General features: G+C 37.4%; 2 protein-coding genes across 3 annotated transcripts in view; one reads left to right on the top strand and one right to left on the bottom strand.

Annotated features, from left to right (window-relative positions):
* Npf (neuropeptide F) overlaps positions 1-25,567 on the bottom strand; it is an 89,087-nt gene that overhangs the window by 12,090 nt on the left and 51,430 nt on the right. For both annotated transcript variants that reach the window (XR_014424829.1, XM_083032810.1), the window contains exons 8-9: positions 20,097-20,321; positions 19,967-20,007 (exon numbers count right to left, since the gene is read on the bottom strand). The gene's annotated coding sequence lies outside the window, so the exon portion shown is untranslated. The remainder of the gene's footprint in view (positions 1-19,966; positions 20,008-20,096; positions 20,322-25,567) is intronic.
* Positions 414-23,335, top strand: Np (serine protease notopleural). The gene is made up of 11 exons (XM_083032803.1): positions 414-1,250; positions 6,007-6,115; positions 10,133-10,461; positions 11,189-12,713; positions 15,204-15,347; positions 15,689-15,835; positions 16,892-16,968; positions 17,272-17,372; positions 18,146-18,417; positions 18,586-18,740; positions 23,037-23,335. The coding sequence occupies exons 2-11, from the start codon at positions 6,007-6,009 to the stop codon at positions 23,199-23,201; spliced, it is 3,024 nt and encodes a 1,007-aa protein (XP_082888929.1). The 5' UTR covers positions 414-1,250; the 3' UTR covers positions 23,202-23,335.

The following is a 25,567-nucleotide window of genomic DNA, read 5'->3' as shown; positions in this document are numbered from 1 at the left end:
CTTCGTTAACGATCCAGTCTTGTTCATTCGGTCAAATCGCGAGCGTAGAAAAACAACGCTATCCCCTGATGAACATCACGAATCCGAGGAACGATTGGGAAAGAAAAATAATAATAATAATAAAACGGAAACAAAAAAAAAGAGCAGAGGAGGCACCATCGACCATCCACCGCCGACCTGCGGACTACAACGAGATCGTAGTGGGGAAGACAGGAGAAGAGTAGCCAGGGTAAGGGAAGACAACACACATGAGCAGGAGAAGGAAGCTAACCACGGTGATTATTTGTGATGGTGGTGGTGGTGACGGAGATATGATCGTGGTGGTGGCAGAATCTCCGCAACAGGTAGAAGAAAGAGGGGACGAGAGGTGGAGGAAGAGGAAAAGATCGGGGCTCGCGAGAGAGACGAAGAAGAACGCGGGAGAGAACGGTCATTGCCACTACCTCACCTCGAAGAGAGCCTAACCATACGCGCTAGAGTCCCCGTCGTCACGAAAAGCATCGACCCCGACACGGTCTACCGTCCGCGGCTGTCCCGCAGTTTAGCCTGCCGTCGTTTGTATCTTCCTACCTACACACTCGGCTTCACCTACCTACCTATCCGTCTACCTACCAACTCGTGGGGGGGCCTGTTGTTGCTCCTCTCTCACGAGGACGCGAGCGAGCGAACGCGCGCGCGCTCGGCCGATGCGTGTCGTCGTGGCCTGCCGATTCTTCGTGCAGGGGGAGCGAGACCGCGAGCGAGTCCCACCTGGATCGAGGGATCGGTTGATCCAGAAGTCGTGGAGCGAGCAAACCAGTTCGATAGGTGCCAGCCGTGGCGAGCAGATCGGAGCCGGCGGCCGCCAGTCCGAGTTTAAGTCGAGAGGTTGCACGAGAGGTTCTCTCGTCGCGAGTCCGACTGTCGCGGGTGTCCCGAGGTCGATTGAAGGGCGTTCTCCAAGCCCGAGGAGGTCGCCGGGTCACAGATGAGACGGGGAGGCGCCGGGCGCGGAGACTCCACCACTCGACAGGCTTCGACCACGTGGCCGCAGGTGCACGTCGCGATAGAGAGAGAGTGCCAGGCCTGGGTGGCTGACGTTCCAGGTGATCTCGAGGTGGAGCCCGCCGAAAATCTTGATTCGGTAGCTCGGAGAAGATACCGTTTGTCCGCAAAGGCGACGATGCACCGTCGCGTGATCTGAAGAGGACCGTAGAGCAGAGACGCGACAGAAGCAGAAGCAGAATAGCAGCTCGGCGGTGTCAGTCAAGGTATGCTTATATACGTCTCAAGGTCCCGGGTACACGTATGAAGAAGCGTCGTACTTTCTTGCGCGGTTGACCTTCGCTTTGTGAGATTACAACAGGCAACAGGTCGCGGTTCGGTATCGCTTTTTGCCGGAGGGGGAGGGCGACGTACTTTCGCGGATAATTAAGCGGTTCCCGCGCGGGTTTCACCGTGGATACTGAACTTGGGCGAACAGGTGGTTTCTCCTGCGGTCTCTCGTCCTTGATCCTCGGGGTCAACATCGGCGCGATTTATATACTTTTTTTCGTTTCTGCGGTCGGATGGTCGGTAACTATTGATAGATCTCACTTCTCTCAAACCGAAAAGAATATTACATTTTTATTACAGGAACGTTTGAGAGATTCTGATCTCTCATTTTAAAGATGAAGACGTAATTTTTTTAAAGCAATCAACAATCTACAGAGAAAACAGCTGATGATAGTTGTCAAATGTGCCTACAGTATTTCTCTAATAATAATATTGCGCTTCTGCAAGATGCAATTTAATATAATTAAGCATTAAAAATTTGCTTTGAAAATAAGTTATAACCGCAGAATTGATTTTACGAATCTTGATTATAAAAATGACAAAAGCAATGATAGATGAAAAAATTGCATTCCATTAAATGAAACTTATACCAAGCAAAAAGTATAAAAATGATAGATTACACAATGGTTTCATTTCAGTAGGTAGCAATATTATCCGCTTGATGAACACGGTTTATTGGCCGAATAATCAATTCAGAATTTCATATGTGTACACCGCCGTGACGTACTACATCGACGAGCGGGACATATTGCCGATCCGTTGTCGAAGTTAACCGCATGTTCTTCAGAATAGCGGTATACCTGACTCGTTTCAGCTGAATTTCATTCGTACGTGACACCCGGGCACCCGTGCGTATACCTGTACGCGTTAAACTAACATCTGCCTCGGATTTTACGTAGTTTCATGCATTATTCATGCGGTCTCGTCGAGAAAAAATCTAGTATTCTTTGAAGAAACGTGTCTATTTCGACAAAGTGGCTCCTAACGCTCCTCTAAGACGATAAGAAGAATTATCGCTTACACCCTCGTTAATCAGAATGTCTGATACTTCGTTAAAACTGATGCGGAAAATAACTTAGAGTTGCCAGGGAAGCTTATATTTGAATAAATCCGAGTTGACACTTTTCTCCTACTTTTCATCTTAATTAGATCTGTTTTTAGATAGTTTAAATCAGATCATCCTCTTTCAAAATTATTATTTAATTTGTAGTTTTGCTGAAAGTTTTTCTTTTAATTCTTTAAGTGAGAAATTTTCGTTTAGAGCCTATTTGAAATGCAAAGTAAGAATTAGATATTTCTATATAAAATAAATTTATTGATTCATCTAGAATCTGTAAATGTGAATAAATTAAAATTAAAAATGGCAAAATTTCCATTCAGAAACAGCTTCCATTCAGAATCGATCTTTACGCGAGATCTCAATTAAGATTCAAATAGTAGACTTGTAAATAACCGGATAGTTCTATGAAATTCTCGGATAATTTACTTGGACGATAGAAGCTGACACATACCGTCGTCGTAATCAAAGTCCAAGTCAATTTTGCATTAGCGCATACATATATAATATAATTCGTCATTCGCTGAATAAAATTCTCTAAATAAAGAGTTCTGTAAAACTCTCAGACACATTTCCTGGATGAAAGCCGAAAGGTATCGTCGCCGTAATCAAAGTTCAAATCAATTTTACACATAACGCTACCGTATATACATGCGCAATACACGTAATCTGTAAATACGTTATTCGCTAAAGGGAAATAATCTGCGATAATGATCCAGGTATTGAGAACAGGGTTTTATTCGCGCTTAGCGTATATCTCGGCGCCAACCCACATGGGCGTCTCGCATTAGATACGTGAGTACAAATGAAAGTGGCAGGTACCGTTACCAGAGTGCTGCCTTACACGACAAAAGCTTTTTCCACGATGCGTGTATCCCGCGTATATATACATAATACAAGAGTGCGCACGTGCGTTCTCAGTCGCTTTCGTCCGCCAAAAATTAAGACATCATTTTTTTCAAACAAAAGATAACAGGTTTGGTCTTTATAGCTGAACTACTTCAGAGCTTATCTTCTTTACTTCACATTGGAAGGAAAAAGATAAACTCTAAAACTCTAAACTAGTGCAACCAGTTCAGCTATGAAGAACAGACCTAACGTTAATTTCGCAAATATGTCAAAATGCGATAATTAATTAAAATAAAAAAATTAATAAATTCCCCGAGAAATTATTTATCTATAGATAAAGTGATAAATAAGTGATGTTATATTAAGCTTGCTGCGATATCGCGAAGATCGTTAAATTAATTGAAAGAAAATTATTAAAGAAATTGATTATTACTCGAATAGTTCCTGTCATATAGTTCATTATAGCTTTTCATAGAGCGCGATGGTATTCCTAAATTATACGATTTAAGAGAGAAGAGAGCGTCGCGTTTTTCCGTTCAATGATCGAGCAAATTTGACAAAAGCTAATAGAGGAATCGCCCTCAGTTTATATTATGTATGCTACGTTCTAGTCAATTAGCAGGGGTCGAGTACTCGTACTTCGAGCAAAGGAAGCTACTAATTAGAAATGCGTCGACTAGAGGAAATAACCGTTGTCCAGCGTTTTAGAAGCTTCGGGGAAGAACCCGATGACCTGACCATCGACAAGCTAACGCAACTCACGTCGATGTTCTCTCGTTCGTTGCTTTATCCACCCGAATTCCTGTCTCTGGATAACTGTAACGCTTTTTATCGCTTCCTCGAGATGAAGCAGTGCTGAGTGTACACCGAATGAAATCATTGCATTTCCTTCGCGATTCCTTCGCCGGTAAATGAAGAAGAGACTCAATGTAGAAATATTCGCTCGATTCTCAAATACAATCTCACGGGTAACAAACTTGTATAAATTTCGTAAAGTAATTTTGTCATCATAATAAGAATATTGTATTGTAAAATGTTATTTATAAAAATAAATTAAAAGTTGCATAATCTGTAAAAAAACACAGACGCGCTTATGGAAAGAATAATATAAAGATTTCTTCAGAGATCTAAGAGATAGAGGGAGAGGATAAATTTATGATAAATTGAATAACAATAATTAAAAAAGTAGCAAATTAAGTAACTAGAATTGAGGAATAAATTCTTGGTTATTTGTAGTGATAATCGATTGAATTTCTCGATTTGAATATAAGAAGCACACACGTGGGTCGCTTTGAGGATCGCCGCTACAGTGCGACCCGACCAAGAATGACGTTACACCCAAATTCCTGCCTCCGAATAACTGTAACCCGGTTCTCGGATCCGATCGTACGGCGATGATTATCGGTAGTTATCATTGGGACTCGCTGACGGCTTTTAGCATCCCAAGATGACGAAAGATACAGATGCGAAGTGTCAAAAAACCGGATCTAGAGATCGGAAATAAAATCTTGATATTTTTATCTCGAAGGGAATCAACCTAGGCAATCTATTTTTTTCTCCTTTAGTTTTATCGATGACAGATCCGTCGAATAAGTCAGCAAAATGAGCGTTTTCCGCTCAACCTAATCGTTGACGGAATCGATTTGTCCTTGGTCGAGACTGAATTGTGGAAAAGAAAACTGTCACGTGCGACCTTGAAATTATTACACTTTATCGTACAGTTTGCGATCAGCTGTAAACTCTGTTAAACTTCTCGCTTGTCAGAATCGGTCAAAATCACGAGAGTTCTATGAGAGAATTACGAGAAGATCGTATGTGACAATCATATTTATGTGAAACGCTGCCCTTTAATTTAATTTTTTATTTAATTTGTTTGTCGAGGGTAATGTTGAAATGAAGTAGCTTCAAGCGTGTTTGGTAGATAAGGATATAAATCAAATTATTAATTAAATCCGAATATAATTTCACGCTCGATGAACAATTTATCGATTTATCATTTATTTTATAACATTCCTGACAAAGTTAGTAACAGTACGTAAATATGCAGTATTATTAAAAAATCGTGTTTAATTATATCATTTAATCATAATTAATTACGTAACACTTATGCATCACTAGTTTTGCATTACGAAAGAATTTTTACACTTCGCGTCGCGCTTACGATATGCACAGTTGAACGTTTGTTTGTCGTTGAAAGATGAATGAGCTGTCCTTCGGTGTAATGAGAGAGCAATTTGTCAAATGATTCAATATCACTGAGAGATCTCGGGACAATTAATCCAGTTTCAAAATTATAACCGTGATTATAGAGACATAAATGACACGTCGGTCGCGAAAGAGGATCACCGCGCGACTAAAAGTAGCAATTCCGGTGGCGAATTAAAACGAGGCAGTCTGCGGGTATCTAAAAATGAGCGTAGCATTTCGCCACCAAATGCAATATGTGCAAATGTGACGTCTAGTCGAATGGATAGTCAGATTTTCTCACCTCGTCCATTCTTCGAATAGAAAGAATATTCCCAGATTTATTCGTCACGTGGCGAATGTCATAATCGATATTATCTGAATCCTATTTATTTAAAGCTTAGTACGAATCTTGGGATGCTAATAATTAATTACACTGATAAATAAAATAAAAGATGCGTGCGACAAGGAATTGTAATCTTGTAAAAATTTATTTTTCGTGAAAAAGCCATGACAGAACGATACAAATAAATACGCAAAAATAAATAAAAATAAATAAATTCCAATTCTAATTTTTTGGGGCTTTTTCGTCTGTGTTTCAGATGTGCGACTGGCGAAAACAGGCCTGGGCCGCCGTTTTCATCAGCAACGTGTTGATCCACACCGTTGTTATCGCCAATCCGATCTATGTTCCTCAATTTCTACCGGGAAGTAAGTACTTTAGATCGCTCTATTATTCGCGGGAAGAGTATCGATAGTTTTCCTCCAGATAGCATCGATAGTTCACAGAGACTATCATCCAGATAATTCAGAGATTATTCTCTCTGTAACGCGTGTTGTTTAATGATCGCAATTTGCTGATTAAATTGCCGTTATATGTTTTACGGGAAATTGAGCCCCCGACTAATCGATCTTCGATTATAAGTAGCTTTAATTAAACATAATTCTGTGAATATATAACTGAACTAAGTAATGACCGAAATAAACTCGCCGCATTCTTTCATGCAGCAAGACACTTCTCAAGACCCGCTATTGATCCAGGATAATATTAAGACGCCGTTTAAAATTACTGCTTTATATTTTCGCCAATATCTGAGAATATAAATTTTGCACAGTATTTTTGTAAGATGCGCGATGTTCTTAGTTGAATATTTAACGCAACGCGTAAATATTACGAAAATATCAATAATTATCGAGTATAATCTAATGAAATAGTATATATTCTAGTCTTTAAAAATTCATTTATTATAATTTATTGTAAGAAAAAGTAATTCTCCGCCAACATATTTCTTCCAGCATTCTAGAATCAATATTACAAAGCGCGCATTTATAATTTAAATCGTTTGATTTTAGATATTGCAGATATAGCGTGCATTTTAAACCGATTCCTATACGATATATATCTGCGTTCGTCTCGCTCTGGCTCTTTCATGCTCGTTGCATTTTCCTCGTGTGTCAGCTGAGTAACGGATCGGTACACAAATACCAATAACCGGCACAGCAAGGTCCGATCGTTTCCTACGCGTGTGCGTTAGTGCTGTCTCCTGTATCGCGCAACGACATTGAACCTACCTTGAATTTGTGTTCGAACGGGACGTGGGCGGACTGGTCAGTTTTCTGTAGAAGTGGGTCAGACACGGTCATCGGGCCGCGTGATTTTTCCGTTCAGCCGAGAGATTCCGCGACGTTTTTTCGCGCGACCAACTCCCGCTGCGGGAATCCCGAAGACGAACGACCAGGTCTCGCTATATTTACTATTTTCTCATTATTCCTCTAATTGACGCTGTATATTTAAACTATAAATAATCCATATAAATTACACGAATTCCGACTTTCTGACAATTCAACTGTAAATATAACTTCCGTTTCCGAGCATCGTCTGTCGCGATCAGATAGAGCACTTTCTTATGATGCGATCCGAAGCGCGAGTGAAATTCTTCGCGCGCGATCGCGCGTAGGCGTGCGCAAGCACGCGCATACCTATGTATATGAACACATGCAGGTTGAAATTCCGCCTGTTGCACAAAGGCGTCATCAACTTTCTTTCATGACTAACTAACGTGTCACTTCCGCTAGCACGTATTCTTTAAACGGAAGGATGACCGGCGCGGTAGGACTTTTTGGGCGAGCTATCTGACCGACTGACCTGGTAGCTCGAATGCCTGGAACCGCAAACAATTTTACGCTTGATTTTCACTCCCGCCGTGAGAAGCGTCCCGAGACGAGTCCGCAAAAGAAAGTAAACAAACAATCGCGGTAAAACGACGACGTTTCAACGGCCCGTTGATTTCTGAAGCGCAGAAGGATTACAAAATATACGTCTGGCTGTAAAACTGTCGACTTTGTATACCATCGCTTATTAATTCGCGTTGCTGCTCGGTTCGCCAAATAAAGTAAGACGAATTAATCAGCAAATTTCATTAGGACCTGACGTAACTTTATGGATGACACTTGGAATTTCTCGTCCAAATGTCACAATTCCATTTTCTCTCTACTCTATAATGTGTCACCTAAAGACGGCGTAAATATTACATAGCGTTATTCAACAACGTAAAGTTCCGTGTTCATCGCGCTAAACGATCTGTCACTTTCTTTGGCGCGGTATATACGTGGTGTATCGCGAGAATACCGTTCACGAGTTTTCCAAGTGAATGCCGAGAGCGTGCCTGGTCCATCCAGGCACGTTCAGGTCAGGTATGTCCGTTTAATCACGCCGAGCCGGGGCACCCTGGAATGCGTACGGTGATTTCGTTGGACCGAAGACTCCTCGGAGGGAGGGAGAGAGAGAGAGAGAGAGAAAGAGAGAAATAAAGACGGAGAGGAAGCGGGAGGAGAAGATCGTGATGGTGTCTTAGAGGGACTGTTACATTAGGCTATGACTGTGACCCACTTTTGGGTCGGGCAACTAGCTCATACATTGAAACTTAACGGTACCGAGATGCTTCGCCTCGCCTGACATCAATTCGTTCTTCGTTATAATGCGCCATACACCGTATACCTATTAGCTATTTATTTTACAATCGATCGTTTGATAAAACCGCAATGATGTGAGAAAATTCCAGGAGTTTATTCGCAACAGGATTTACGATCTCGTGATTTTGCATAACTAAAGATAAGCTTCTTTCCTCAACTTTTGTTCGAATCCTTGTCTGAATGAACGTTGTATATTTTTTCTCTCATTTTTTGAGACATTAATCAATCTTGTAACTAATGTGTCTAACAGCTACGTGGAGTTTCAATATAATAATGCAATGTGATAAACTTTTTGCTAATATTCTGAAATCTTTTCTATATATATTTTCTGTAAATTCAGGTTTTATTTCGCGGAGAACATGCTTCTTTACCTTCCTCCGATGCGCGCTGCTCTTTCGCGTCTAACTGTATTGCACGACCGTATGAATCATTGTCAAGCAGAGACTTCTGTCATTCCGTTATACGCCTCTGATATTTCCGACTTTTTAAGTTTACATCTGTGACATCTGTTTGTTTATCCACTTTCCGCTCCGTCGACGTAATAATACGCTATAAGACCCAGAAGGGATTTCTGTTATTCCGATTAATAATGCATAATATGATTTTCTATTCTCTAGCAAAAGTGCTTCAAGAGATCTTGTAAATAATATTATTACAAGCTTGTAATAAAAATTCCATAAAATAATAAACTATAGGAGTTTCTGCGCGGACGATATATTTATTAATAGGATATATTATGGTTATCGGTTTATTTTCAGCTGCGTTCGGCTGAAATATTCGCGCTTATCGCAATTTCGAGTCGAAGCTATCCGTCATATTTGCGCTGCATTTCCTTTTTTTTAATTCCGTTTCTGCAATTATGCGCCGTTTATGCCGCCCCGCGTCTTCCATCATCCGCGGTTGAACGGACGGCAAGAGCATTAAGAGAGAATTATAAGCAGATATTGACGATACGAGAGCGAAGTGTTACGACCGGGAATGTATATCGTCAATGAACAGTTATAGACAACGGGTGAGGGTTGATATACGTACAGTCTTCGGAGATCAGAAAGAAACACGGAAACATTTATCTAATCACCATTGACGGCGCGGAGCGAATTTCTCCTCGAGGCTTTTCCACGCGCGTGCAACGCTTCATCTCGTGCGGAAATATTCTTTTCCCCTCGATAAAGGAGCCTTTACCTTCGCATTAACGCGCGCGAGAATAATCTTCCCGAACGGAAGAATTATATCTCTAGCGCCTGAGACAATCGCACATCATTACGAGAGACATCACGATGAAGTTCCGGCAAATTATCTTTACGAAGACGAGAGAGGAAAGTATATTATATAAAAAAAAATATTAATATTATAATATTGTCATAATATAATATTTCGCGGGGATATAAACCTATAATTGATATAAATATTGATTTAAATATTGATATAGAGATATCAATATAAAAATTGATATAAATAAAGATATAAGAATATATATAGAAACTGAAGAATTGCTAAGATAAAAGAAAACAATTTTTAATATAAATAAAAATACTAAGAATATAAAGTAATATAAATATAATATAATTTAAATATAAATAAGAATACTAAAAATATAAATTAATATAGAAATAATTTAATATAAATAAAAATATTAAGAATTCATTTCGCTAATGTATTGCATCAAGAAATACTTGAGGATGGAGGAATCAGTTTGACGTGGAGATTCGCGAGAGACGTAATGACGGCTGTCTTTTTTTCTTTTATCTTCTGCAGACACGGGCAGAAACATCAGGCACTTGCCGTGCGTGTCACGCAGGAGCGGCGAGACCGGCGTGTGTATGTTCGCGTTTACCTGCGCGAAGGCTAATGGCACGCATCTTGGCACCTGCATCGATCGCTTCTACTTCGGTAGCTGCTGCAAGATCGACGACGAGCCGGACATCTTCCCGCAGGACAACAGCATCGACGACGGGCCGCCGCCGCCGCCGCCAAGGCCGTTCATCACGACTCGCAATCCAATCCCGAGCAACAGCATACCGGAGTACTTCGCGAGGCCGAAGCCGACAGATGAGAGGAAACCGGCGGAGACTCCTCAAACCACGGCAAGTAGACGTAGCGATTGCTAATGAAGCACCTAGCCGGCCTCGCCACGTGTCAGCGAGATGACAGCTTGAAATCGTTAGAGGCGAATCGAAGTAACGTCTTCCGAGACTTTCTTGCTCTGTCGAGTCATTCGCGGAGGAATTAATATCGATAAGATGGATTGATAATAAATAATTCGCCCGTTCTTCATGACAATTAATTTAAATCGCTTTATATCTATTATTATTTGAATCGTATATTTTTTCGGATGTAAGATTGTTGCAATTTAACTTAATTATATAAGAAAGTTTTGGGTTTATTAATTTTCAAACGGTGAGAGTGAAGTAATTTGAATTATGATACATGAAATGAGATATTATATATATTCTCATCTCTCATTCAGATATTATAATAACTTTCTCTACGTGAGACCATCGAAATAAATGCAGTAGCTCGCGTAATCTCACAATCAATTCAATATATTCAAGAAAGAAAGTTGCTCATTAAAACGCTTGATCATCAGCATCAGCGCACATGTAACAAAATGTATGTATATGTAATTTCTTTTATTAAGAAATGTGTGCTGCAAAAAATAATAATTATATATAATTAAAAATATAAGTTAACTTAATTAGCCAGTTAGTTCGTAGCAGTGCTGCTTTTTAAAGATTAGATAATATTGATCGAAAAAATCATACTGTGTCCAGATTAATTATAAATAATTTTAACGTTTCAATAATTTTATAGACAACGCCTGTAACAATCTCGGGCACTCAAAGCACGCAAACTTCAGCTAGTACATTGAGAGACACGACGAAGTTGTCGACGAAAAAACCAACAATCACGACGGTCGAAATGACTACGCAGACCACTCGTCTCACCACCTTCCAAACCGTGCAGAGCGCCGCTGGATCCAGTACGGAAGCCGCGTTGTTGAAGAGCACCGCCAATAGCGCGACTAGACCGGCAAGTATATCACCAAACACGACGAGGCAATCTACTACGAAACCGCACACTTCGGCTTCCACTGTGCGACCTAGCAGCGAGGAAATAACGAGATTGACAACCACCACGACGGTTTCGAAAACGACCACGAAGAGACCCGCTGTCTCCACAACAACGGTACAGAGACCGACGATTCAGACCTCTTTGAAGCCGCTCGCTTCGACCACTCGCAGGCCGATCCTTCAATCGACTACGACGAAGAACGTGCTCACGACTACGCAACAAGTGGCACCTTCGACCAGATTCCCGCCGAGAAACACGACGACGGCCAAACCGTTGACTCAGGTAACTATCAAAAAGCCCGTCAGCAGCACCGTCAACAGCACCAAGAGACCTTCATCCACCATCACCACTACTGTGGTAACGAAACGCCCGGTGACGACCACGAAGAAACCCACTATTCTGACGAAAATTCCATTGAGTACTTCGAGACCTCTCGCGAATTCCACCCTTGGTACCACTTTGCCGGTGACGACCAGGCCACACTCGACTTCTGGCTCATTTAGCAGCATCGGATTGTCTAGCACGAGTGTCACGGAGAGTACTATAGCTTCCACTGGAACTAGACCGTCGATCATCACAACACTAACAACAGCTACAAGCGCGAGCAGTCAAAATATTTCAACTACGACGAAGAGCCCGGATCAGACGGTGACTGCCACGAAAACGACGACTCCGAGGACGACGCTGAAGACGACAACGTCGACGAAAACGTCGACGAAGGCGTCGACGATCAGGACGACGACTGTCAGACCGACGACGACTACCAAAACAACGACTGGAAGCAAGACGACGACGTCTAGACCATCGCTGTCAACCATGACGAGGACGAAACCTACCAAGATCACCAGCACGACAACCAAGACCACTAGACCCGAATCAGAAAATAGCACCACGACGACTACAGAGAGAACGAAGCCGTCCTTGTTGACGACCATCGGGTCGACGGTTAGTGTCACAAGGCCCAAACCCACCACGACGAAACCGGTGACTAAACCTTTGACGAAAATTCCCATAAACACATCGTCCAGCATCGTGGAAGTCACCACGAGCATCTCGAGTTCGATATCCACGTTTACCGTTAGGAACGAAAGCACTTCGACCTACGTGCCTCCCACCAAGGGTCAGAATGTTAATCATACCCTGGAGGAGATCCCGTTGACTACCTACTCCCCGGGCCTGGTGACGTGGAGTTCGAACTCTGATGAAGTTACCGCGAAGACACCCGAGACGTCCTCGTCAACGTCGACGCAGGCTACATCATCAGGTTAGTAAAATAAATGTTATCGAATTCCTTATTATCCGATATCGAATTATATGTGAGATTTAAATTTAATATAATAATTTAATTATAGGATTAATTGTTATATATTTTTTTGTCATTTCTTCAAATGTATATTTATTTTAAAAGAGCAAGATTTTGACTTTTTAATAACTATTTATCATAATATTGTCGAGATCGGAAAAGAAAGGCGAAAGTAACTATTATAAATTTATTAGCAATCCGTCAAACTCACCGAGCTTTCGCTATTCTCAACGTTTTGATGCACGAGACGTCCGAGGTGGATCGCTATCGATTTCCTATTGACGACAAGGCCGTCGCGTTACACAATGAACGTTCGTTTTCTTTGATTTAGCATACAGACGCAAAACAAATAAGTCTGCTAATCACGTTTCCGATAATTCCTCGAAGATGGTAATCGATGCCGACGAAGGGAGCATATTTAAAATCCGCGATTGTGCATCGTTGAGAGAGTAATAAAACATGATACACGGAAGACATCAATTGCAAAAAAAATATATTACAAAGTAAACGATTAAGTAATCGAAACGATTTTTTAAAAATATTATTTATTTATCAATTTTATTGAATTTATTTTATATTATTTATATTATTTTAATAATGAATTTTATGAGGAAAAACAACAAATAATTTTTTATAGACTTGGTTCGCACATTTTTGCTTCAAACATGTCTCACACATCTGTTTATGCCGAGAATGCCGAGATAATAAAACGAAACGCATATCTCTTTCTCTTCCGGATTTTAATATCGCGCGCTTACAATATAAAAGGATATTATCCGCTTCCAAAGTTCACGTATTTTTATGGGGTCAATGATTCGATGTAATCTGTTTCGACCGGTTTCTCCCGAATATCCCCGGGCACGCGTCAAGTCCAAGAGAACGGATACACGTCCTTACACGGCATAATTACGACTCGGTAATTGCAGACCGCGAAACTAGACTACATTAAACTGCATAAATAGATAAAAAACATGAAAAATTTGTCCGCCTTTAAAATAATCAATTTTTATTCATTTTCATGTAAGAAAAAAGAATATGGTATTTAAAATTCTTAGTTAGTTATATCAGTTTCATGATATAGCTTCTTTTAGAAATTAAAAAAATTTCCATTTTTGTTAAGAAAATTTGAAAGTTATTTTTGTTAAGAAAATGTCCCGAAAGTAGAATACAAACGAAAAGAAAGATAAAAACGCTCAAGTGGATAAGTAAAAATATTTATATATTGATAAAATTTTACAACTTTTACTCTATTTATAATATTTTATTCGTTTTTTTCATTAACTACAATGTATAAAGATTTTGTGTTATATTAAATGCAAATTTACTAAATTACGTATTTTCTATTATCAAAAGAATTGAATATTATACATATATCTCGAAACCTAGAACTAATAAAAAATATTTTGATGTCATATTTTTTTTCTCGTTCCATTTTTAGTGAGAATTGACTAATTTTATTTAAAAAAGTGAAAATTATTATTTTTTTTGTATAAATATTAATGTAATTCTCTTTATTTATCTTACTTTAACAAGTCAAATCCAAATTAAAATTTGCTCCTGTTTTTAATTTCAATTTTCTCATGTTTATAGATCTTAAAGAATTTCGTGATCAGTTTAACTTATATAGGAATTAAGCTTGTACTTTATACCTGAAATAGGCAGAACGAATAATTTCTTTAGAAGAGTTTTTGAAACTATAAATAAAATTCGACTCAACACAAGTTAAATAATTTCAAAAGAGAATGTTTTAATTGCTTAAAAAGCGTCAAAAAGTAAATTAGATTAAAAATTGAGATAAAAAATAACAGAAAAATTTTTATTCGGACTGTATTATAGATGCAAATTAAGACGTTACTTGGATCTTAGAAAATGTAGCAGCTATGCGAATCATACCGTTGCTTCGACAACGCGTCGCTATATACACCATTAAGACGGAACGTCGTAACGGTTCACAAACCATCTCTTGAGTTCTCCGCCGACGCGATCATAATCATCTCCTTTACGTATCTCTATCCGTCTCGTGTCGTGCAAGCAAGAATTATCTTCTAATAACTATGCTCCGCTTCGCTACCTCGCGCGAGAAAGAGAGAGAGAGAACTCGCTCTTCTCTCGGCTATCCCAAATCGGAGAATTAAACCGGTTCGCGCTGCTTCAAATTAACATAACGTATCTGCTCGAAACTAAGGCATTCTGAGATGTCCAGGGATGAAGGGAAGAAGTTTTTCTCTGCATTGTTTTTTTGCACGTGTGATATCCTACGGTGTTAAAGATAAGCTTGCAGACGAATTTGAAATTAATTTACTCTGAGTGATTTTTTTATCTTTGTCGCAATAAAAATCACCTCTATTCTCGTTCCTTAGATGTAAACGAAAACTTGGTTTGGCTCTTTATTAGTTCGGGATTATAATTAAAATATAATTAGGCTTTATTTTTCGTCTGTTCGCTTCGCAGAGCAAGCGGAAACTGATTGGTCCCCGATAACAACTCCGGACGGCTGGATAATGATTCAATCGCCTTCCACCGAAAAGTTACCGCAGCCTCAAGAGTCGACGACCGAACCGGTTGCGGAATCCACTGTACAGTCTTTGACTTCTGGTAAGACATATTAAATGTAGCCTTTGCGAGCGTTCTCCGCGGAGTTTTGCTCGCGATTCAAGAACTTTCAAGAGTTGGCGTAATCGCGCAAACGAGCAACAACTTGGAAGAAATATCCTCCAACAAGTCATACTAAAGAAATCAACTGAAAGCTCTCACTGAGTTTTAGCACTGCGAGAACGAATTCATGTCTGAGAAAATCTATTGTGAGAATTCCTTAAGAATAATGAAATAATATATATATTTCATTTTTTTTTAATTTTAAACGCACAATCCAAGAGAGAGTGAGATACTAATTATTAAAGGCTATTTTATTAATAATATATTAATTGTATTTTTAGCCAAACCGATAACGGAGAGCACCGTCAGTCCCGATATCACGACAAAACCGATGATGACCACTTTGCCGTCAACGATCACCGGTGTTACGATCGACACGGAGCTTCCGGTACCAATGGAGACCCTCAATATGTCAGACTACAAACAAGGTTAATACTTAAATACAGTACGGTCGGATCACTTGTTGTAATATTACGACGAGCGCGCATTATGCACGGGAATAAAAGAAATTGGATCGTGTTCCCACACTGGGTGACCGGAACGAATCGTTATACTCGACTAGAACTAGTCTAGGGAGCAAGAACAAAATAACCGGTGAAATGCAGAACCGCGGATTCGGGTCACTATCGGAATTCGCGTTATTCCGTTCAATTTTGCCCCAGTTAAACTCTAAAGATGATCTTTTGATCGCATAGCGACGCCTCTTCATCTTCTTCTCGCGATAATATTCGACTTCTCGCTCGAGATGAAACACAACTCCTGAGATCAATTCAAACATGAGACAGCGATTGAGTTGTACAAGCGAAAGATGATTCTGCTGCGAGTACAAAAAATTAATTAATATTCAGTATAGAATTTTCCATCCTTGTTGCTTATAGAATTCTGATAGTGCAATGTGCAGTATTAGAAATTTTCAAATCTATTATTTTCTCGCAGTATTTAATTATATCGCGATTTTTCACTTACATCTCTCTTATCACTATGTTTCGAATTAATTCATTTCTAAGCTCGCTTTACAACTCTCTCTCTCTTTTACTATTTTACTGAAGTAATTAAAAGCACATATAACGCTGTAATTTACAAACTTATGTCTATTTTATTACTTTTTGCGTTATTACGTCTAAATTGCCTGCCATCGTTGGTAGCGCAATTTAATTTAAATGATGACGGTATAATCATAAATAAAATTTACGCCTGTATATATCCACGAAGAGTTATGCCTGTAATTTCCCGTAATCAATGCAATGTGCGCAATCGCGAGTGTCGCACAAGCGTTGCATACAGACATAATATTGTACGATACAAAAATAATCCCAATTCCGCCTGCGGGCAGAGACGAAAGAATTAAATGAGCGATGCATCCGCGCAACGGTACCGTCGTTTATCCAGTCGAACGAACACAGTCCGTCCGTTCTCCAACATGAATTCCGTACAACTCGCGAATTTACTTAAGAATATCAACTCGACGATGCTTATCCTTGCAGTGTGCGGACGAAGGCTGTTTCCAGAGCCCAGGATTGTCGGTGGAGATCGAAGCTCATTCGGAAAATGGCCTTGGCAGGTGAGCATCGAAATCACGATTGCAAGTGATTGTATTATAGTTAAAAACATTTTTTTATTATTTTATTTATACGTCCAATTTAAATAATGTATAAAATTCGGAACTCGAGATTTTCGTCGATCCACAAGTCGTCTATATCGAATAAAAATTGTGGTAATAGATTTTTTTAGATGTAGGTACAAGAAAAGGTAATCCTGACGGATACTAATAGTCTTTCCGTATCAACAACAATTACTCATGTATTACGAGATAATGCATAGATATACGCCTTGAATCTCTTAGACACGACAGATTTCCTTGCAGATCTCGTTACGTCAATGGCGATCGCAGACCTATCTACACAAATGCGGCGCGGCGTTGTTGAACGAGAACTGGGCTATTACCGCAGCGCACTGCGTCGAAAGGTGAGTGTATCGTGTTTACTGTGACACTCATAATCCAGTTTTTCCCCCCGCTCATTTTGCGAGCCAGTCCATTTTTCTCAGTATGTACCCTGAGACTTTTCGCGTCCGCGCGTGTCCATAATCTTGTCGCGATGAGAAACGATTGTCTCTCTGTCTGTACAAACATTTTCTCATCTGGCACATTTGAGAGGCGGAGGAGGCTAAGAAGATTAACACACGGTACTTTCGCGTCGTAAAATAAGATATCATACGAAAGCTCCGTGTCGTTTTTGTTTTTTCCACGCTCTGCTATTCGTATATTATCGTACGCCATAAATCTGTTTTCCAGAATTAAAAGGAGATTTCCAAGATTATAGAATTTTTAAAATAATAAATCGAAAAGGCTCTGATATATAAAAACAAAATTAAGATATGAAAAAAGCTGGTAAGAACCAGGTACAAATATTAGGTATAACAAAATAATTTTTAATTCCTCTATACTTATTTTGGACCAAATACAGAGCTATACTAGCCCTTTAATATCTGAATTTGTATAGAATTTTTAATATATATTTTATATATATAATTTATACATATTATATTATTATTAATATTAATATTAATATTATTTATATTATTAAATAATTTATATTATTATTTATGTATTATAAAATTGTTACATCTTTCTTGTTATTATTTAAAATGTAACGCGAAGTTGTCAGCAGCGTTTTTTTCTCCGAACGGAGAATTTTCTGAAGAGAGAATTAACAGAAGAATATATATATATTTTGCAGTGTGCCACCTAGTGATCTGTTATTAAGGATCGGCGAGCACGATCTGGCAAACGAAGACGAGCCGTACGGATATCAAGAGAGAAGGGTGCAAATCGTAGCGAGTCACCCTCAGTTCGACGCGCGAACCTTCGAGTACGATCTCGCTCTTCTAAGGTTCTACGAGCCCCTTTCACCCTTTCAGCCGAACGTCTTGCCCATCTGTTTGCCCGACGACGATGAAACTTATGTTGGTCGCACCGCCTATGTCACTGGCTGGGGCAGACTTTACGACGGTACTTGCACATTTAAATCTAACACGCGTTAATTCATGTTAATATTAAAATTGTAAACTTTCTGATTACTTTAAGAGAAAGCGATTTTATTGGGGGCTGTAAAATACATTTTTCTTTTATCGTGAAAGTTCTTGAGAGCAATATGTTAATTTTCTACGATTTTTGCAGAGGGACCACTGCCGTCTGTATTGCAGCAAGTTGCAGTACCAGTCATTAATAATACCGTATGCGAAGCGATGTATAGAAACGCGGGTTACATTGAGCACATTCCGCACATTTTTATCTGTGCCGGTTGGAAAAACGGTGGATTTGACTCCTGCGAGGTCAGTATTTTTTACTTCCATTTCGTACAAATTAAGGACGCGAGTGCATTTGAAAATAACACTAACTATAAAATTCTTTTTATTTTTTCCTTTCTAAAAAAGGCATGTTAAATCGATTCTCGAAAGTCTCGAAGTATTATTGCCTCGTTTCCGCAATGCTGATTGGCTCTCTGTCGATTTGCGTTGTGTTTTATATTCGTAGCATCGAAAGGCTGTCATCGCAAGGGTTAGCAGTTAGCAGTTTGACAGTTAGGCCAAAATAAGATTAAATAAAGTAATAATATGTTTTAAATAATATGTTATAATACTTTAAACTTGATTAATATTTTTGACAATTATCAGCTGATTTCTGTCAAAAATATTAATCGAGTTTAAAATATTATAACATATTATTTAAAACATATTATTTTATTTTATTTTATTTTGAACAAACTGTTAAACTACTAACTCTCGCCTCTACAGCCTCTCCATGCTACGAATATAACGCACAACGCGTATCAAGATAATTAATCAGCATCGCGGAAAAGAGGCAACAATACTTGCGAGAATCGACTTAACATATCTTTTTTAGAAAAAGACTAAAACAACACAAGCGCGCGCTACGCCATTCCTCGATTCCTTTTCTAATAAAGATATGTAAAGTCGATACTCGTATATATCGAAGTTTATTGTTGTCGCTTTTCCGCGATGCTCATTGACTGTCAAGATTCGCGTTGTGTGTTATATTCGTAGCATCGAGAGGCTGTCATCGCGAGGATTAGCAGTGTGACAATTTGTTCAAAATAAAATTAAATAAAATAATAATATTAGTTTTAAATAATATGTTGTATTACTTTAAACTCGATTAATACTTTTGACAATTATCAGCTGATTTCTGTCAAAAATATTAATCGAGTTTAAAATATTATAACATATTATTTAAAACATATTATTTTATTTAATTTTATTTTGAACAAACTGTTAAACTACTAACTCTCGCCATGACAGCCTCTCGATGCTATGAATATAACGCACAATGCGAATCGAAACAGTCAATCAGCATCACGGAAAAGATGCAACAATATTGCGAGAATCGACTTACAATTAACATGTCTTTTTTAAAAAAGAATGTTATAATATTTTATAAATTCGATTAAAACATATTATTATTTTAATATTTTCAACATATTATATACACCTCTATTACTGCTATAAAAATGTTATAAAATGAACAATTTCTCACTCACCGATACGTACAGCGGAGTTGTAGTACACAGCACACATTGATCTGAAAACAAAATATTTAAATTATGCATATACATATGTGTGTGTCGAATATCTCATAAACAATGCAGTTTAGAAAAAAATGTTGCATACCTCACAGTTGCCCCACTGTCGCCCGATGCCTCCCAGGACCTCCTCCTCCTCTCTTGGTCCTTCGTAGCACTCACGACACTCCCGAAAACACGAATAATTACGATCGCCCGACACTTTACACGGCACTCCCGATACGCGAAACTTTACACGGCACTCTAGACGCGCGACACTTTACACGGCACTCCCGACACGACGCGTGAATCGCACTATGTATCGCAATGCTACCTGTAACAAATAAAATACATACATATATTAGAATAATTTTATTATTTCGCATTATAACATACACATACACAATATAAATATAAATATAAGTAGTAATACAAGTAAGCTAGAATATTTAATTAGTAAATTTTCGCTTTATTAATATTTTTTGACAGAAATCAGCTGATTAAAGCGTTAATTTGCTAATTAATTTTTAAAATAATAATATGTTATAAAAATTGAAATAATAATATGTTTTAAATAATATGTTATAATGTGCCTTATGTGCGATTAATATTTTTTGACAGAAATCAGCTGATAACTGTCATAAATATTAATCGAGTTTAAGAAATTATAACACATTATTTAAAACATATTATTTTAATTGTTACAACATATTCTTAGTTTTAAAATTAATGAGCAAATTAACGTTTTAATCAGCTGATTTCTGGAACAAAAATATTAATCGAAAATAAGATATTACAACATATTATTCACAACATATTGCTATTTTAATTTTTATAACATTATTATTTTAAAATTTAATTAGCTTGCTATATTAATATTTTTTAATACACACACACACACACACACACACACACACACACACACACATATATATATATATATACATATATTTCATTAATATTTTTTTTTCGCGATGATAGATCTCGAAAAGCTTTCTTCGCGTAATATATTCATTTAATTAAGAAGTCATATATTTATATTAAATTAAGAATAGAAGTGAGACATAAATCCAAATTAACAATTAAAGTTTCGTAGTGATCTTTAAGGACAATAATTATTTCCTTAATTAGAGTCACAAATATATTTTGTCCGACACTTGTCGATGATCTTAATATAATTCAAATTGCGAATGCACAATAGAAATGCGTTTCGAGATCTATTACCGCGATATATATGTATATGTATAATTATGCATAATTCATAACGGATAAAGAGATCGTTGTCTACACACAATGCGATTGATATCAGAAAACTAATAAAATTATTAATTATAATAGTTTTCACAATTAATTTGTAATAACATATACTGAGATGATAGATCTCGAAACGCATTTTTCGCAAAATATATATTCATTTAATCGAATAAGAATTGAAGAAACATAATTATTATATTAAAATTTAATTATGAAATTAACGTTTTATTAATATTTTTTGACAGAAATCAGCTGATTAAAGAGTCAATTTGATAGTTAAATTTTTAAATAATATGTTATAAAAATTAAAATTATATAATACATTTTAAATAATATGTTATAATACTTTAAACTCGAATAATATTTTTGACAGATATCAGCTGATTTCTGTCAAAAAGTATCAATCGCGAATAAAATACAATAACATTATTTAGAATACATATCACTATTTTAATATTTTTTACATATTATTACTTTAAAATTTAACTAGCAAATTAACGTCAGGATCCGCTAGTGCTTTTATATATATATATATATATATATATATATATATATATATTATATAGATATAAAGAATTTCGTCTAATTATTTTCATGCAACGAAATCATCTCATCATTTCGTCCTATGTCTGACTTAATCTACACTTAATTCCTTGAATGCGTAATGAGTATAATTTACAGTGTATCTTATACTTTTATATATATATATATATATATATATATATGTGTGTGTGTGTATATTATATAGATATAAAGAATTTCGTCTAATTATTTTCATGCAACGAAATTATCTCATTATTTCGTCCTATGTCTGACTTAATCTACACTTAACTCCTTGAATGCGTAATGAGTATAATTTCCAATGTATCTTATACTTTTATATATTTATATATATATATTTAATTATATATATATATATAAAAGTATAAGATACACTGTAAATTATACTCATTACGCATTCAAGGAGTTAAGTGTAGATTAAGTCAGACATAGGACGAAATGATGAGATAATTTCGTTGCACGAAAATAATTAGGCGAAATTCTTTATATCTATATAATATATACAATATGTATGTATAAGATACACTGTAAATTATACTCATTACGCATTCAAGGAGTTAAGTGTAGATTAAGTCAGACATAGGACGAAATGATGAGATAATTTCGTTGCATGAAAATAATTAAGCGAGAAATTCTTTATATCTATATAATATATATATATATATATATATATATATACACTGGCGGATCCTGGGGGGGGGGAGCTTAAACCCCCCCTTGCAAATTAAAAGAAACAGTTTTGCTGAATTTGTTTAAAAAATATAAATAAAGAAAAACAAACATTAAAGAGCTATCGACGTCGTTGATCCTGGAATAAAAGCTAATCAAACCAAAAATATTAAATAAAATAATTTTGCACCCCCCTCCCCCCCCCATTATCGACGTCAGGATCCGCTAGTGATTATGACATATGAGATTTCACAGCTGCATTCTTTCTCTTAATTATAATTCATCGATCATGTTCTTAATCCAATTCTTTGCTTAAAAAATTTAGAATAGAAATTATACAAATATATATATTTATATATCAAAGAGATATACGTATTACTATATTATAATAAAAATATCTTGTTAAAATTTGTCTTAAAATTATATATCTTTCACAAATAAGACATTAGATTTTTATATGTGTCTCAGCTTTACAATACAATTGTTTAAGAAATTTGCATTATCATATTATAAAAACTTGCAGCAATAACGTATTCTAACTTAAAACCTTCTGGTCTCTTTTTAGGGCGACAGCGGTGGTCCGATGGTTATTCAAAGAGCGCGAGACAAGCGGTGGATCCTCACCGGGATCATCAGCTGGGGAATCGGCTGCGCCGCGCCCAACCAGCCCGGCGTTTACACGCGCATCTCGGAATTTCGCGAATGGATCAATCAGATTCTGCAGTTCTGAAACCTCGTCGGCGGAAGCTCGAAATTCGCGCTCTCTCGTGCCGCGCCGACTCCTTCGGACATTCGAGACGACCGCTGAGCGGACAAACGGCACCATCTGCCGGAGCTGTGAGCCAAGTGCAATTTAGTGCAAAAAAAAGGGGAAAAAAAATAAGAGATCCAGCGCGGGAATTCGCATGTTCCGACCTCGGACGAAGTATGGCGCCACCGATTCGACTCTCGCGCGAAAATAAAGTTCTTCGTTCGAATCTCTATTCCCTGATCGAGAGGACCTACCCCCTTGAAGAGATAACTGTACGAACGTACGTTTAGAAATCTATGATGACTCGAGTCATCGGATGATGACGAAGACTCTGAATCCGATTGTGAAACGAATGATGAAAAATGCGCCGAGCGCATTTGAAAGAAACGCTTGCGAAACGACGAGATCTAAGTCTTTTTTTTATCTCTAACACAGAAATGATATCATCGACGGGATTTAATGTGACATAACAATATTAAATTAATTGTGTTTGATGCGCAATTAATTTAATCGGCGTATGAAGCTAGGATCAGGATCGAATCCGGGACCCGCCGATTACTAGTCCTCTTACGCAAAGAGCCGACATGTCACCCCATAAGATTTTATATCTTCTTATCATATATATGTCAGATTTTTCCCGAATAAAAATTCGACGATTCGGTGAAGAATCAGAAAATTGTGGTACTTTACCTAGATCGAATTTACCAGCCTTTGGCTGCGAATGGACAAAGAATGAAACTATATGTCTCTTATAGCTCTCTAAATATATGTATTTCACATATAGCAAAAATTGCAAAAAAACACATTTATGCGGGACAATCCGTATATAAGGGTATCTCAGCTCCCGCCTATTTATTTATAATTTATTTTCGAAATATACGTGAACAGAACAAAAAAAAATTTCTAAATTATTAAATAAAATACAAGAGAGACTTTATATTTATCCGACTACTTAGATTTTATTCGATTTGTTTTAGAACGTTCTCATAACGTATAATGTATTATTTAGCAATTGTTTTGTAAACAAAATCTGTAATCGGATTTTAATAGTTACTACGATTTTTAAAACTCTACACTGCCGATGTCAATCACATGCAGTTCCTTTTTCTCTCGTGAATCTTATTACAGATTTCCATAATAATTCTTCGAGCGGATTCCGATGGGAATTTCAATGCATTCGTCGAAGCTCCATGAATATCCAGTTATCTCGATTGATCCTGAAGAGAATCGTAGGAAAATGCGATTTCCTACAATTTTCTGTAAATTCTGTCTCTCTCTCTTTCTATCTCTCTACATTGAATACTTCACTTCGTAGTTACTTGAGTCTAGTCTCAAGGAGAAACGAACTGACAATGTTACGATAAAAATGTGCTCTTTAATTGCAATAGCTCGTTCATGAGCGATCAACGATCGAGCATCTCGTTATGTACATTTTGATTTTAAAAATGTTCGATGTTATTATAAGTTTGATTGTAAATCAAGAGTAGAGAAAAAAAAATATAAGCGCATCTGTACTGCGATACATCGAGAGATATTATTTAATTTAATTTATAAAAAAATAAAAATATAGAAAAAAGAAGTATAGATTATATTATATATATATATATATATATATATATATATATATATATATATATATACACACGTAAATACAGAACCAACACGAGACAAGTACGCGTAATTATACATGTGTAATTTATTCGCGTATGTTCTAAGATGAGATTCATATATAGACATACTCTGTAGCGTATTTTTAAATGACATTTGTCACAACATCTTAATTATTCGATAACATCGTCCACGATTACGTCAACAGTTTAACGCGATCCTCTATGTTTTTACTGATTATACTTGAAACATATAGAATTACACTCATTTCCTCGTTATCGCGAGCGTTATATGTTTTTCGTTAATTAAACTGCATCGACAAATGTTGCAGCGCGGTGACACTGCAATCGAAATAACGCGATTTTGACGTATTTGTAAATATATATATTTTGGTATCGAATGTGGATTGTGGTGTAATGCGATGTGGTGTCTGGGGTATGATGTGGTACCAACGACACGCGCTCTCTTTCACCTACATACCTATATTCGCTTTTCATCTCTTGTCATTATATCCGTCCACTTTAATACTTAATCGACAAGCGTCAAAAAGCGATCGTCAAGCGCATCCGTCAAAGCGTACTCGAACTCAAGTGGATCGTGTCCTTTGTCCTCCCCTTTCTCTCTCTATCTCTTTGCTCTATATAATGCTTATTTACGACTTCGCGTTTTATTCTCCCCGTCTCATCCCTTTTCTCTTATCGCCATCCCCCATCTCCGCGAGCAATGGCGTGGGTGTT

The sequence above is a fragment of the Prenolepis imparis genome, unplaced genomic scaffold (genome assembly GCF_030444845.1).
Source record: "Prenolepis imparis isolate NDT839.2.m4 unplaced genomic scaffold, iyPreImpa1.0 SCAF_2, whole genome shotgun sequence".
In the NCBI taxonomy this organism is placed as follows: domain Eukaryota; kingdom Metazoa; phylum Arthropoda; class Insecta; order Hymenoptera; family Formicidae; genus Prenolepis; species Prenolepis imparis.
This window is presented reverse-complemented; position numbering and strand designations above follow the sequence as displayed.